Source organism: Entelurus aequoreus, linkage group LG22 (assembly GCF_033978785.1).
Source record: "Entelurus aequoreus isolate RoL-2023_Sb linkage group LG22, RoL_Eaeq_v1.1, whole genome shotgun sequence".
NCBI lineage: Eukaryota > Metazoa > Chordata > Actinopteri > Syngnathiformes > Syngnathidae > Entelurus > Entelurus aequoreus.
In genome coordinates, this window is record NC_084752.1 from 19,227,628 (window position 1) to 19,244,335 (window position 16,708).

General features: G+C 40.3%; 1 protein-coding gene across 1 annotated transcript in view; it reads left to right on the plus strand.

The window, feature by feature from the left end:
* Nucleotides 1–4,776: 4,776 nt before the first annotated feature.
* LOC133639450 (target of Myb1 membrane trafficking protein-like) overlaps nt 4,777–16,708 on the plus strand; it is an 862,139-nt gene continuing 850,207 nt past the window's right edge. The window contains exon 1 of the mRNA XM_062032748.1: nt 4,777–4,822. Coding sequence (XP_061888732.1) covers nt 4,794–4,822 — 29 coding nt within the window. The 5' untranslated portion in view covers nt 4,777–4,793. The remainder of the gene's footprint in view (nt 4,823–16,708) is intronic.

The following is a 16,708-nucleotide window of genomic DNA, read 5'->3' on the forward strand; positions in this document are numbered from 1 at the left end:
ATGGTGTTTCCTTACTTTGTTGACCAGATGTGTCAAAATGTAGGAACGGGTGACCAGATCTAGGCCGGTTACATCATTTTATGTGGCCCATGAAACCTGGAGTTAATGTGTCTTTTTGTTACGGCTCAAGCACCTAAACGCATCTATGTACACGCCCACGGGCGTTCCCCTCTATCTGCAATCTGCACATCTTTCGCCTTTCCTAAGCCAGCGTGTCCTGCGTTCCAGTGCCAGAACATAGCTACCTGTATTGTTCAGTAAGGGGGGTGATCAAGGGTGATGGGTCAAATGCAGAGAATAATTTCGCCACAGCTAGTGTGTGTGTGAAAATCATTGGTACTTTAACTTTACAACCGCAGATTTTACAGCTGGGGACCTCCTAACTTTATGACTCTGGGACCACATTGGGTTATATACAGTCCTTCGGTACGATGCCAGGGGGGGCGCGTATGACCACAGGGAACTTTTTTTTTTTGCCTTACCAGAATATGATTAAGCGTATTTAGCCCTTGGCTTCATTTTTACCACAATGGGAGACGAGGAAAGACTGGTGTGTTGTTTCTCTTAATGTTAATAAGCTGACAATGTTATGCAGATATTGGTATCAGGACAACACGACTATGACACCTGTGAAGTGAAAACCATTTCAGGTGACTTCCTCTTGAAGCTCATCGAGAGAATGCCAAGAGTGTGCAAAGCAGTAATCAGAGCAAAGGGTGGCTATTTTGAAGAAACTAGAATATAAAACATGTATTCAGTTATTTCACCTTTTTTTGTTAAGTACATAACTCCACATGTGTTTTGATGCCTTAAAGGCCTACTGAAACCCACTACTACCGACCACGCAGGGGTTAATTTGTGGCATATTAAATATAAGCCTGGTTGTGTTGTGGCTAATAGAGTATATATATGTCTTGTGTTTATTTACTGTTGTAGTCATTCCCAGCTGAATATCAGGTCACCCCCGGCTCTCACAGCATCTTCCCTATCTGAATCGCTTCCACTCCCCACTAGTCCTTCACTTGCATTTTCCTCATCCACAAATCTTTCATCCTCGCTCAAATTAATGGGGAAATCGTCGCTTTCTCGGTCCGAATCTCTCTCACTTCTGGCGGCCATCATTGTAAACAATAGGGAACTTTGTGGATATGTTTAACTGACTACGTCACGCTACTTCCGGTAGGGGCAAGCCTTTTTTTTTTATCAGATACCAAAAGTTGCGATCTTTATCGTCGTTGTTTTATAAAACTAACTCATTCTCTTTCTATGCCACATCAATGTGGAATGCGCTCCCAACAGGTATAAAAGAAAGGGCATCTCTATCCTCCTTCAAAACCGCAATAAAAGTTCACCTCCAGGCAGCTACAACCCTAAACTAACACCCTCCCCGGATTGCTAACAATCAAATGTAAACAATCAAATGCAGATACTTTTTCTTATGCCTTCTGATCTCTCTCTCTCTCTCTCTCTCTCTCTCTCTCTCTCTCTCTCTCTCTCTCTCTCTCTCTCTCTCTCTCTCTCTCTCTCTATGTCCACTACTTGATGTCCATATCCTAACCCCCCCCCCCCCCTCCACACCCCTGATTGTAAATAATGTAAATAATTCATTGTGATTATCTTGTGTGATGACTGTATTATGATGATAGTATATATGATAGTATATATCTGTATCATGAATCAATTTAAGTGGACCCCGACTTAAACAAGTTGAAAAACTTATTCGGGTGTTACCATTTAGTGGTCAATTGTACGGAATATGTACTTCACTGTGCAACCTACTAATAAAAGTCTCAATCAATCAATCAATCAATCAATACTAAATCCTTTCAGCAAAAATATGGCAATATCGCGAAATGATCAAGTATGACACATAGAATAGATCTGCTATCCCTGTTTAAATAAAAACATTTCATTTCAGTAGGCCTTTAAGTGACAACCTACAATGTAAATAGTCATGAAAATAAAGACAATGCATTGAATGAGAAAGTGTGTCCAAACTTTTGGCCTGTACTGTATATACATCTCAGAGAAAACAAAAATCTAGCACCACCGTACTTGGCGCTACAGTGGATTTACAAATCAGCATGTGTATTCTGTAGGTAAATATTGAAAGCAATTGGATTATTAATTGACATGGAAATGAAACAAGAGCATTTGAAGCTACAAGTCGTGCATGCTTTTATTTCAAGTCGCCTGGACTACTGCAATGCACTTTATGCTGGCATTAGCCAAAAAGCTCTCTCCCGGTTGCAGTTAGTCCAGAACGCGGCAGCACGACTTTTAACAGGGGCCAGGAAACGTGAGCATATAACCCCAATTCTTCGGAGTTTGCACTGGCTCCCTGTTCATTTTAGAATTGATTGTAAATCCTTGCTGTTTGTTTTTAAAGCTTTACATGGACTGGCACCTCGGTATATCTCGGACCTCATCCAAATTTACACTCCTGCGCGCGCTCTGAGGTCCGAGAGCCAGCTCCAGCTCGTGGTGCCCAGGACGAGACTTAAAACCAGGGGAGACAGGGCCTTCTCTGTGGTCGGCCCTAAACTCTGGAACACTCTGCCCCTCCATGTTCAAACTGCTTCCACAGTGGAGTGTTTTAAGTCTCGTCTTAAGACCCACTTTTATTCTTTGGCTTTTAACACTACGTGAGTTGTGTGGTCTTCTGTCCTCTGTTGTCCTGTGTGGTTAGGGTTAGGGTTATACATTTTGATGTCTATTTTACTGTTTTAATTGGTTTTACCCTTTAAAATCGTTTTTAATCATATTTATTTTTTATATTGTCTCTGTATTGGTTTCCTATTCATTTATTCTTTGTTTTTATTCAGTCATTGGTGTAGCATAATATTGTTTTTAAAATAGTTTTTAATATTGTTTTTAATATCGTTTTTAATATTGTTTTTAATATTGTTTTTAACATGGTTGTGCAGCACTTTGGAAACATTCTTGTTGTGTAAATGTGCTATATAAATAAAGTGGATTGGATTGGATTGGATACAAGTTAATGATTGCTTGTAACACACTTTCTCCATCGGTCTATCCACTTGCTGAACACACTCCATTTCGACAAATACATTGCCTCAGCACACAGGGGATTTGGTAGGTCATTAAATGTCTAATTATTCCATAAAATTTGATGTGGATTTACTTTAATGACTCAAAACTAACAATCTCCCACAGCTTTACTAGTGCAAATCTGTAGCAAAGATCGGAATCAATATAATCAATTGCTTTGTGCACTAATTTAAGCCTGGTTAGTAGTCTGATCTGCTCCTCTGACACTGTTAGCTTACTCCAAACTCTCAGTTGATGTTTTTTGTCCACTTTCTTGTTAGCCTGCCACTGATTTTACAGTTAAACCCACAAGTACTTATGGGTTAGAGCAGGGGTGGGCAATTCATTTTCACCGGGGGCCGCATAAGCAACCCGAGCACTGTTGGAGGGCCACACGACAATATTTCAATTAAATTTTGCTCAATATTATTTTTTATATACCGTAAGATAAATAATAATGATGATAATAATAATAATAATTAATAATAATAATAATAATTTAATTTAACCTAACTTAACTTTATACAAAAGCAGATTGCTTTTGATGGTGACTTTATCCTGCATTATCCAACATTTTTCCCCATTAGATTTTGACAACCATCTGTTGTTAAAAATAGTTTTTAATCATATTTATTTTATATTGTTTTTTATATTGGTTTTATATGTAATTGTTTTTTCTTTTTATTCAGTCATTGGTGGAGCTAAGGATAATATTTGAATATTGTTTTTAATATTGTTGTGCAGCACTTTGGAAACATTTTGTTGTTTAAATGTGCTATATAAATGAAGTGGATTGGATTGTCACACCTGCCAGCTTGTCCCATTTCAGTCCTAACATGTCCAAATACGCATTTACCTATGTGAACAAGTCATTACCTGTGGTTTTCTCTTTAATTGACTGCATGGCTGCCAGCTACTCCGTGATTTGAAAGTCTGCAGTTATCCCACGTAAGAAGAAGAGCAGCTGGGCGGTGTCACGTACATCACAGCTCTCATCCAAAGTTAGCGAAAAACAGTCCATGTCTCCGGGCATAAAGCGCAACAAAGTCCAATAAGCACTCCTTAATAAACTCTCCATCAGAAAACGCCTTACTTTTTCTGGCGCTTTTGTGAGAAATGACGAAACTTGTCCTGACAGCTGCATCTCTGGGGGTGTGAAATATGGCAAAAATTCCTTGTTGGGTTTGCAGTTTTACCATCAACGCATCAGCCTCCCTTGCGCGCGCTTCATCAGACACATTCCGGTATTTTCCCTCGTGTTTCTTCGTGTAGTGGCGATTAAAATGATATTCTTTAAACACAGCAACCTGTGTACCACACATTAAGCACACGGCTTTACCTTTAATTTATGTAAAGAAATACTTGGCAGTCCATGTCTTGTTGAAAACACGCCATTGGTCATCAACTTTTCTTTCTCATCACTTGTCTCTATGCACCTTCACTCACAGGTTCCCCCCGGACATACGGCATAAATAACACATTTCAAAATAAAAGCAGCACAGTTGTATTGCGCGCACGACATAGATGTTTTTTAAACTTTATTTTGTAATTTGTGATTGCGCCGTTCAATTCACTCACAATCGCACACGCGCATACGTCCACACGGAAGTAATACAAATAACGCTTTTCAAAACAAAAGCAGCACTGTTGTATTGCACACTCGACATAGATACTTTTTTAAATTTATTTTGTAATTCATGATTGGCCTCACGCGGCCCGGACAGGGATGCGCAAAGGGCCGGATGCGGCCCGCGGGCCGTACAATGCCCAGGTTCTGGGTTAGAGGGTTAGTGGCCTTTTATTGTTGGCAGCCTAAGGCACACCTGTGCATTAATCATGCTGTTTAATCAGCATGTTGATGTGACTCACCTGTGAGGTGGGATGGATTATCTTGGCAAATAAAACATTTAGACAGATTTGTGAGCAATATTTGAGATGAATTGGTATTTTGTGTATCTAGTAAAAGTTTTACATATTTGAGTTCAACTCATGGAAAATGGGAGCAAAAACAAAAGTGTTGCCTTTATATTTTTGTTCAGTGTATGATGGCATTGTCGGCCCTCGGGGGGAACTAAGTAGAAACAAGGCACACTGCTAAAGCTTAAAATATGTTTTACCATAACAATCTATAAGGTTAATATGGTTCACTCCTCTTTCTTCCCACCTCTGTATCTGATTTCTTTTGTAATTCAAGTATATATTACATTTATGTATAGTTGCATTTGAAGCAATTATGTTGATAATGGACATTAATATTAATTGTATTATTATTCGCTATCAATAGTGTTATTTCTATTGGTATTTTATTGTTCATTTATAATGCAATCATTTTCATTGTATTTTCTGTGTTATTACTATCTACTTCAGTATCTGGTTCTTTGCTATCATTTTTGGTATCATATTTGTACATATCATATTTGTGATGTTGTTCTGTTGTTGTAGTTGTTATTTTTGTTGTTGTCGCTCAGTTTTATTCCCCTCTTGTCCAGCGATTTCCCCCATGTCTTATTTTTTTTTTTCGTCTTTCTATCCTCTCCTGCTCACATAAGGCAACATAAGAAGTAGCTCATTATTCTCTTTTGTACAGCAATTCTGTACAGCAGATATGGGCATCTACATCAACAATATGATTTGCCTGAGTGGCTGCACGGGACATGTAAAAAATTAATAAAAGTGTACATGTGTTTTAATTGCTTGGATTCTAGATTACGACACGTGTGGTTCATTGAATATACGTGGTGACCAAGCCAGCGTCTGTTCTCAAAGGGTACTAGGCGCCATTGAGCCTTTCTCGAAGACAAATGCTCTATGCTTGCGCTGTTTTTGGCTGTAAATCGCAAAAAGGATGAACGTTTCTTCAGAGATCTTCGAGAGGTGATCAAGAATGGCGGAAGACTGCAAGATATTTGGAAAAAAGACAACCACAACCAACATATGCAGTCCTCTCCAAGGTTTCTTATAGTCATTTACATTGACATCCCACTGGGTTGTGAGTTTTTCCTTGCCCTTTTGTGGGCTCTGAACCGAGGATGTTGTTGTGGCTTGTCCGTGTCCAAGCAGGGGTCGACGAAGGCAGTCCGGAATCCAGAGGGAGGTTGAGATACACAACTCGATCACGGACGACGGGGAATGTACTGCGGCAGACACAATGGACGTAAACACGGGAACAGGGAAGGGTGCAGAGAAAGAGAGCAAGAATGGAAGCCAATGACGGGATACTTACTGTGAGAGTGAACTACGTTCCGGCAAAGGATCTTCGGGTCCACAGGTCTTCATGATGCCTTCCCTCATTAGTCCCAGCTGCGCTGATTAGAGATTGCCTGCAGCTTTGCCTGCACGTGGCCATGATGCGAGCAGGGGCGTGTCCTGGCGTGCTGCCAGCGTAGGTGCCGGCAGAGCTTGCTGCAGATGACGTGCCGTGAAAGAAAAAGTAAATGCCTTTTGTTTATTCAATGCCTTATGTCAGGGGTGTCCAAACTTTTTCCACTGAGGGCCGCACACGGAAAAATAAAAGCATGTGGGGGCCATTTTGATATTTTTAATTTTCAAACCATAACAAAATATATGCATTTTTTAAATGTATTTTACCTTTAGGGGTCCCGGGGACCATACAGGGTCTCAGTCATTAAAATGTTAAAAATAAGTCATATTATTATTTTTTTTTAAATTATTTAACGCTTACAGTAAATCTCTATATCAACTTCAAGTTGATATAAAGTAATACAAATTAAAAAAAATGTTTTATGGCTTTTCTGTCAAAAACAACTTAGTTTTTTTATAGTAAAACTGAAATATGCAGTATTTAGTACTTAGAGCCCTAAAATATAAATATTGCAGGACACCATTGATTTTAAATATTTCATATTTTTGAGTAATCACAGTGAAAATATGAATAAAAAATCACTAAATATATTTGGGATCCAAAAGGTGCCCCACCCATAAAGTGATACATTTTTATTAGTTTGTTTCTTTTACTTTCAACACTTAAGTTACGAGATCAACTTCAGATATATCTGTCGATTTTATGCTGGAAGTATTATTTTGTTTGTTTTATGCGCTTTTGTAAAATAAAACTTTGATGTTTTATATGGCTACTACACAATATATGCAATATTTACCACATAAAACATTTTAAAGTGAAATATTTGAAGTAATTGGAGCCCTGAAAATAATTCATTATAACATGGATTTTTTGTCATTATTTTTTCTTTTGAGCAATGGCAAAAAAAAGAAAAATGAAGAAAGACAAAAGAAAAAAAAAACAGCCTGCATGGCAGCTTTTGTGTCAACATTGCAACTTTTTCTCGTTAGATTTCACCTCATTCCACTTTTTTTAATGTTATTTTTTTTATTTTACAATAGTATTTCCAGAATGTGTGGCGGGCCGGTAAACAATTAGCTGCGGGCCGCAAATGGCCCCCGGGCCGCACTTTGGACACCCCTGCCTTATGTACTTTTTTGGGTTGAGCCAATGAAGGTCCGAAGGACAGTAAAAAAAACACCTAAAAAGTGTGTTAGAATATCAATGGGTGGTCCTTATTATAGAAAGTTGGTGATCTGGAGTCACCACGGCAATGGCAGAGACCCTCTTCTCTTTCATACAAGGCCATGAAGTATTCTAACGACTTTGAAGGTGTTGTTTAAGTAAGGTACAATGAGTGCATGTTAGTACTTGCAGGTTGAGAGCGCGGAGCTGTTATGAACACAAAAGCCATAAGGGGAGGAAAACAACGTGTGACCATCTGGCAACGCTGTTAAAAAGTGTGAAAATCTATCAACAAGTTTTACACTAAAGAAAACACATTATCTTTCACCTCCAGCCAACATTACATTAGGACACTCTTTATGTGAAGAACATTGAAATAGTTCATATATTAGTGAGCAGAGCCTCACACCAAGCAGAAGCTTGTCCATAACGCGGACGACTTCTGTCACACTGCCGGTTGATGGATGGGCGAATATAGCGAGAAAAGAACCGAGGTTGATATCGGAGCATCGAGAGTGATGGCAGATGATGAAAAAGAGACATTGTTTCCTTCCCATCACTGCTGGAAGGGATGTGGAGCTATGGAGTGCCCATAAGGAAGAGAAGGACACAGGAGTTGATTAAATAATTGATTTTTGCTGCAGAAGCATAGTCTCCACCTCATCCCTATTGTAACATCCGCGGTATGATGGGTAATAACAATTTATATATATATGTTTTTGACAATATGCAGGGTTTCCCCTTAATGTAACTGATCGTGGCGCACCGCCACGGCAAAATTAAAGCCACCACACCTTAAAAATAAGTTGTTGTTTTTTTTTTACGTGAATTCAGATTAAACTTCCAGAAGAAATCACAAAAAGTCTGACGCTATTTTTAACTTTATTGCCAGTTTTATGCTAACACACATCCGTTTCTATGCGTCACTCCCAGCCACAACACTTCCTCATTCCCCGCCAATCCACTTTCGAGCACGAACGTTGTGTTCGCGATCATGGGAACTATGAACAACAAATTAACAGCACACCAGCATAAAACATTACCACCAGCAGGTCGTTACAGTCTGAATGGACATATATAGCCTATCATTTACGCACTGAATAGTTATACACTGAAAAATTCAGCAGCCAAAAAAAGACTTAGACCATGGATGTCAAACTGGTTTTCATTGAGGGCCACATCACAGTTATGGCTACCATCAGAGGGCGGCTTGTAACAGCCAATAATGTATGAATTTGTCGCTGGATTTAATTACTAATTATATAAATTGTTTTAAGTAGACTGTTGATTTTACAGTAAAAACTTTACATTTACAACATTTTACTGCAAAATATAGTGTTTTTTGTGTGTGTGTGTGTGTGTGTGTGTGTGTGTGTGGCGGGGGGGGGGGGGGTTCAAAATTTTACGGTAAATGGAAAAACAGTACCACTGTTTTTGGAAGGGTGGGGTTTTACTGAAAAAGTTGGCAGCTTACCTGCCATAATTTGTGTGTTAAATTTAGATTGGTTTTTACAACATTATATTGTCAATGGAAAAACAGTACAAGTTATTTTTTTATTCTGGGAACTTAGCTGCCAGTTTTTCTACCATCCATCCATCTTCTTCCGCTTATCCGAGGTCGGGTCGCGGGGGCAGCAGCCTAAGCAGGGAAGCCCAGACTTCCCTCTCCCTAGCCACTTCGTCCAGCTCCTCCCGGGGGATCCCGAGGCGTTCCCAGGCCAGCCGGGAGACATAGTCTTCCCAACGTTTCCTGGGTCTTCCCCGTGGCATCCTACCGGTCGGACGTGCCCTAAACACTTCCCTAGGGATTCCCTCCACCGATCCGCAACAGTACCACTGTTTTTGGGGGCGGTGGGGTTTTACTGAAAAAGTTGGCAATTTAGCTGCCATAATTTGTGTGTTAAATCTAGATTGGTTTTTACAACATTATATTGTTAATGGAAAAACAGTGCAAGTTATTTTTTTATTCTGGCAACTTAGCTGCCAGTTTTTCTACCGTAAAAACAAATGTACCGTCTTTCCATTTACAGTAACACACCGTTAAAAACAACAACCGTAGATTTTACAGTCAAAAACTGGCAGCTCAGTCAACAGAATTTTAACGCAAAAAGAAGTAGTAGTTTTTTTCAATTAACAGTAATATGCTGTAAAGAACAACGTAAAATGTATTGTCATTTTTATTAATTTGATGGGTAGTTTGTTGTAAAGTTAAGTATTTGTATTTGTTTTTATTTAGACAAAAAATGCGTGGAAAGTATAATAATATTCTGTAATATTTGTTGCAATAATGGATCCTGTTAAAGTTGAAAAAGTATGCAATTTCAAGCAGTACATATATATTTTTTCTGTCAAAATAAAAAAATCAATTACATTTAGTGAGAAAAAACTAAGTACTTTATTGACACATGTCATTTCCAGGTGTTTGCGGGCCAGATACAATGATGTCACGGGCATGAGTTTGACACGTGTGACTTAGACCAAAGGAACAGCGCTGCCGAACCAGTATGTTGTGATGATGTAGGCCTGTGTTTTTCAACCTTTTTTGAGCCGTGGCACATTTTTTGCACTGGAAAAATCCGGAGGCGCACCACCAGCAGAAATCCTTAAAAAACAAAACTCAGTTGACAGTAAAAAGTTGTTGTGGCAATTGTTGGATATGACTTTAAACCATAACCAACCATGCATCAATATAGCTCTTGTCTCAAAGTAGGTGTACTGTCACGACCTGTCACATCACGCCTTGACTTATTTTGAGTTTTTTGCTGTTTTCCTGTGTGTAGTGTTTTAGTTCTTGTCTTGCGCTCCTATTTTGGTGGCTTTTTCTCTTTTTTTGGTGTTATCCTGTAGCAGTGTCATGTCTTCCTTTGAGCGATATTTCTCGCATGTACTTTGTTTTAGCGATCAAGAATATTTCAGTTGTTTTTATCCTTCTTTGTGGGGACATTGTTGATTGTCATGTCATGTTCGGATGTACATTGTGGACGCCGTCTTTGCTCCACAGTAAGTCTTTGCTGTCGTCCAGCATTCGGTTTTTGTTTACTTTGTAACCAGTTCAGTTTTAGTCTAGTTCTGCATAGCCTTCCCTAAGCTTCAATGCCTTTTCTTAGGGGCACTCACCTTTTGTTTATTTTTGGTTTAAGCATTAGACACCTTTTTACCTGCACACTGCCTCCCGCTGTTTCCGACATCTACAAAGCAATTAGCTACCCGCTGCCACCTCCTGATATGGAAGAGTATTACACGGTTACTCTGCCGAGCTCTAGACAGCACCGACACCAAACAACAACACATAATTTGCAGACTACAATTACTGGTTTGCAAAAAATATTTTGAACCCAAATAGGTGAAAATAGACAATCTCCCACGGCACACCAGACTGTATCTCACGGCACACTAGTGTGCCGCGGCACAGTGGTTGTAAAACACTGATGTAGGCAATATGTAGAGGATTGTCTGCAGTAGAGCAAGCATGTCTACGATGTGGACATTCCTTAATACATCCCAGATATACCAGCGATCTAAATTCCAACTGGAGCATCAGCGTGAAACAAGTGAGACGTCCTGCTCGCTGTTCGTCTAAACCAGGGGTCGGCAACCTTTACCACTCAAAGAGCCATTTTGGCAAGTTTCACACATTAAAGAAAGTAATGGGAGCCACAAAAATGTTTTTAAAATTTAAAATGAAAAACACCGCATACAAAGCTTACATGCTTTGTGCTATGTTAACCAGGGGTCTCAGACACACGCACCGGCACGCACTTTAATGTGGGAATTGGATGTTAGTGCAGCCCGCGAGTTTTGGATGAATGTCGCTTGCGTCACACTTGCCAACCCTCTCATTTTTCCCGGGAGACTCCCGAATATCAGAGCGTGATGACACTGCATTTGGCGCCCTCTACAGTCTGCCCAATCAGTGTACCTGCTCGGCCACAAGTGGAATGCAGCTTTAGCTTGCTCACGCAAGAGACAGCAAGGCTACTAACTCAGCAGCCACACATCTTACACTGACGGTACCAATACCCAGAATCCCATGCAGCCCTAACTCTTCCGCTCAACCAACCACGAAGAGGGGGGGGGGGGGGGGGGGGGGGTTGATGTGTGGGGGGATTTGGTGGTAGCGGGGTGTATAATGTAGACCGGAAGAGTTAGGACTGCATGGGATTCTGGGTAATGGTTGTGTTGTGTTTATGTTGTGTTACAGTGGGATGTTCTCCAGAAATGTGTTTTTCATTCTTTTTTGGTGTGGGTTCACAGTGTGGCGCATATTTGTAACGTAACAATGTTGAAGTTGTTTGATACGGCTACCGTCAGTGTAAGCTGTGTGGCTGATGAGTAAGTATGCTTTGCTGTCTCCTGTGTGTGCAAGTAATAACAACATACAACATGTGGCTGGACTGGCATACTGTAAGTAAATGCTATAGAGGATAATTACTGCAGTGCAATTAGGGCACGCCCTTTATATAGTAATTAGAGTGTTAATAGGATTATTTTTCCCTGGGAGTAGTCTATGAGAGACACTGACATCCATAAGTCTCCTGGGAAAATCGAGGGGGTCGGCATGCATGTAGCTGAGCCGCATCAGAGTGGTCAAGGAGCCGCATGCGGCTCCGGAGCCGCGGGTTGCCGACCCCTGGTCTAAACATAAGTATAGTCTGTAATATCACCAGAAACAGATGCTGGATTTGTTGCTAGTCGTTTTTAATAAAAAAGTCACTAAAAGTATGTAAACACTTAAAACATTCTAAACAAATAACATTGTACAATAAGCAGTAAGAATTGAAAATAGAGCAAACAATATAAAAATATGTTAATACTAATTAATAACATTTGTTTTTAAATGTATGTATATGTATTTGAGCCAATTCAAAGAAAATCCTATGATCATAGCAAATAATCCAAATTATATGATGACATGATGGTGAGCACGCTCCCAGAGTAACCTGACTCTCGCCAGATCCTTGTAGTTCGCTGAGCTCCACACAAGGATCTGGGACTTCTCAATAGGAGATGTATTTCAGAAGGCAGGGCCTTGTAATAAAAAATCATTGTATGTGATTGGATAAACCACTTGTCCGTTATCTTGAATGACATGCTACTTCAACCACTCACATCGAAATCAACCCGTGACGCTGATGAGAGCGACGCTGGGAAATCCAATACAGAACAGCCGACATATTAGATAATGACAGAGCCAAAATAATTAATCAATTGATTAATTTAAAGACTTAATATTTGATAGATTCGACTAAACAGTTGCAATAGCTGAATCAATGTCAGCACACGACTCCTCGCTGCGTGCCGCCATTGTTGTTTGAATCAAACAGTCGCTTCGGCGCTACGTCACATCTATGAAATCCCACCTGGCGATCCTGATAGGTTCATTATTTTTTGATATCTTGAAGGATTTTGCATTGCCCCAGATCCTAGTGTGGAGCTCAGCAAACTACAAGGATCTGGCGAGAGTCAGGTTACCCCCACAGTGCTCTGCCACAGATATCTTGGCAATCTAGGGAAAAACCCTGGTACGGAGAGTGAGTGCGAGGTGACCATTCATCGTAAACAATCGAAATTCCATTCATATGTGCGTCATAAATTCAACAATTTGAAAAATGGGGTTTGCCTAATTTATTGCCAAGGGATCAGAGGTTTACACATTTCTATTTTGTCAATACTAACCAGCAAGGTGCAAAGCTCTCAGTTATCACATTGAAGACCTCTTTTCTGCATAGGCATACACAAATGTAAATATTTACATGTGTGGGCTGATGCTAAGTTTAGCACCATCTGCCATCTGCTTGGAAAGGATTGACTTTACATACAATGGCAAACAGTATTTAGTTTCAGTGTAGAGAAATCCTATAAGATTGGTGTGTTGCAAGCTCTGTGTAACTTAGACTCAAATACATCATCTGAGAATCAGCTGCAGACATAAAATACACACTCCTTCAATCATACTTTTTGTAAGTGCAGTAGTTTGTTTAAATTTTAGAATTGTAAACGACCCTTTATCCGCCAACAATGGCCTTGTTTGTATTAAGCCCCATGCCACGAATAGTCGTTGGGTGCATCCTTCACTTCAAACATATGATGGAAAAGTGTGATTCATCACTCCAGAGAAGGCGTCTCCACTACTCTAGAGTCCAGTGGCTATGTGCTTTACACCACTGCATCCCACGCTTTGCATTGGACTTGGTGATGTAGGGCTTATATGCAGCTGCTCGGCCATGGAAACCCATTCCATGAAGCTCTCTGCGTACTGTATGTGGGCTAATTGTGAATCCATGAAGCTCTCTGCGAACTGTACGTGGGCTAACTGAAAGGTCACATGAAGTTTGGAGCTCTGTAGCAACTGACTGTGCAGAAAGTCGGCGACCTCTTTGCACTATGCGCTTTAGCATCCGCTGACCCCTCTCTGTCAGTTTACGTGGCCTACCACTTGGTGGCTGAGATGCTGTTGTTCCCTAACTCTTCGGCAAAATATGTCATGTCTTTTTTCATACCGATACCTTCGCAATAATAGCACTACGCTTCACATCCGATCCAACCAACGAAACAACAAAAACTCGTCTTGCAATACGATCATGTTTTGTCAAAGATGTTTTGTAATGTTGTTTTGTGATATTTCCACCTAAATAAATGTTTTCTGACAGACTGAAGTAAATTGTATTGTAATAGCGGCGGCGATATGAAGGAGGTAGACTGTCTTTGAACAAGTCAGCCTTTTATTCATGTTCACAAATAGCACTGTCCATCTATATAGGCAAAAGTGCAGAACAATTTCTCGTCTCCTTCTTCGCTATCACTGTGACTAAGTTTAATGCTGCAGGCATGCCTGCCACTGCCCTCTGCAGCCCGCATTGGGTAATTACAGTTCACTACACAATATTCCCATCACTACAGTATATTCTTTGATAACCTGATTGATAGTCTGCAATTACAGAATGTTTAACAGGCTGAATATTACATTCTGTTAATAAATAGAAAAAGTTAAAACATTCTCATGCAGATATATGAATACCAATAACTTGTACAACATGTAATGTACAGAATATCAGAAGCATTTATTCAGGTACAAAAAGCACAGACTATCTAACAAAACCATATTTGACATTAAAACCTTGATCGTAACAATCCACATGTTGTGTTCATAATGCGTGAAACTGCTATGTAAACATGGCATCCTTGCTTTTACTGCAATACAAAACACACTGCAGTTTGTTGTTTTTTATTGTCTTTGAAAGCGCCTTTGTCCTATTTGTCGGGCCCCACCTGGATTAGCTGCGGCCTTGGACGTGCTGGCCCCCGCCAGGTTCGGTCTTGTGAACGCAAGATCCTTGACAAACAAAACTTTTATCCTGAAGGATTTCTTCACTTCCCGCGGACTGGACTTCCTCTGTGTGACGGAAACATGGCTGAGAGCTGGTGAGTCCGCCCCTCTTAATGAACTTCTGCCTCCGGAGTGTTCCTACTTTAATTCTCCGCGGTCGTCCGGTCGAAAAGGAGGAGTATTAGCAGTCGTTATTAAAAATGACTTTAAATGCCGTCAGATCCGCGTGCAATCCTCCTTTTCAAGCTTCGAACTGTGCATGTTTGAACTGGGTCTTTCTGATGTCGTCCTGTGTGCCGTCGTCTATCGACCACCCAAGTAACACAAAGACTTTATAACTGACTTTTCTGAATTTCTGGCTGAAATCCTGCCCAAATATGATCGTGTCCTTATTGTGGGTGATTTTAATATTCACACCTGCTGTCCAGACGAGTCGCTTCCCAGGAGCTTCCTGAATGTAATTGACTCTTTTAACTTTGTACAATCTGTATGTGGTTTCACACATGAACGCGGGCATACACTCGATTTAGTGCTCTCGTATGGTTTGTGTGTTTTTAATTTGGACATTTGCGACGCTGTGTTCTCTGATCATATGCCGATCCTGTTTGATATCCCCACTCAGTGTCCGGTTAAATTGTGCGCTCCGCCTCAACGCTCTCGCATGTTTAATTCTTCGTCTCCTGCTCTGTTCTCCTCAATTTTTCCGACTCTTTGTGAGGATAATTCTGCAGCCTCTGTATGTCTGAATACCAGAGGTGTGGACTCGAGTCACATGACTTGGACTCGAGTCAGACTCGAGTCATGAATTTGATGACTTTAGACTCGACTTGACAAAATGTAAAGAGACTTGCGACTCGACTTGGACTTTAACATCAATGACTTGTGACTTCACTTGGACTTGAGCCTTTTGACTTGACATGACTTGCTACTTTCCCCAAAACCCAACGATTAAAAAGTTATTCGGGAGCGCTCCGTATCTTCCAAAGTGTACGTGTGTCGGTGTGTGTGTCTGTCAGGGAGTGTGCGCTCTCTCAGCGTGTGTGTCTGTCAATACAACAGCCAATCAAATTAGATCCACATTGTTTTCATCCCACGGCATTCATCCAATCAAATTGCAGAACAACCAACGAAGAATAGCTCTCAAACAACGCGCCAGTGAGGAAAAATTACGTCAAAGATAGTTTCGTTCGGGTATTAAAACTACGACTTGGTCAACAAAAAACGAATTGCAACAACTTCCAACTTCGTTCGACATTTGAAGTTGCAAACAGAACGGTAAGTTTTGAATGTAAGCTAACGTTTATTGGCTAAGTAACGTGACTTTTATTTGCTGTGTTGTTAAATCAGTGAGGCTGTAAACTCACTGCTAACACTATAACCATAGACATCTTATAAGTAGACGCAGCATGGAGCGCTACTGCCTACTGGCGCAGACGAGACGTGGGGCCGCCATCTTGGAGTGGTGATCCGCTCCACTCAGTGCAATTCATTTGGCAGGAGCAATGAACTGTCAGCGCATTTAATTCATTTTACCTCACTGAATACCACTCCTTTTCACGCGATTTTTTGTCATACGTGTAGCTATGATAAAGGACACGTTTTGGCGTGTTTTATTATTAATAGTTTGTTTAACAGTAATAAAATATTCTTATATGCTATAAATGACCAGACGTCCGAGATCAAAACTGGGAGTATAATCCCAGAGATGCGGGAAAAACGGTCATCTATTTTTAAATTCAAGAAACAATATGATTAGGTTATATAAACATGCGTATATTCTACATAAACAATGTATAGATATCTATATATCTTAGGGACCTATAGACTGTATCTCTGTTGCTGTA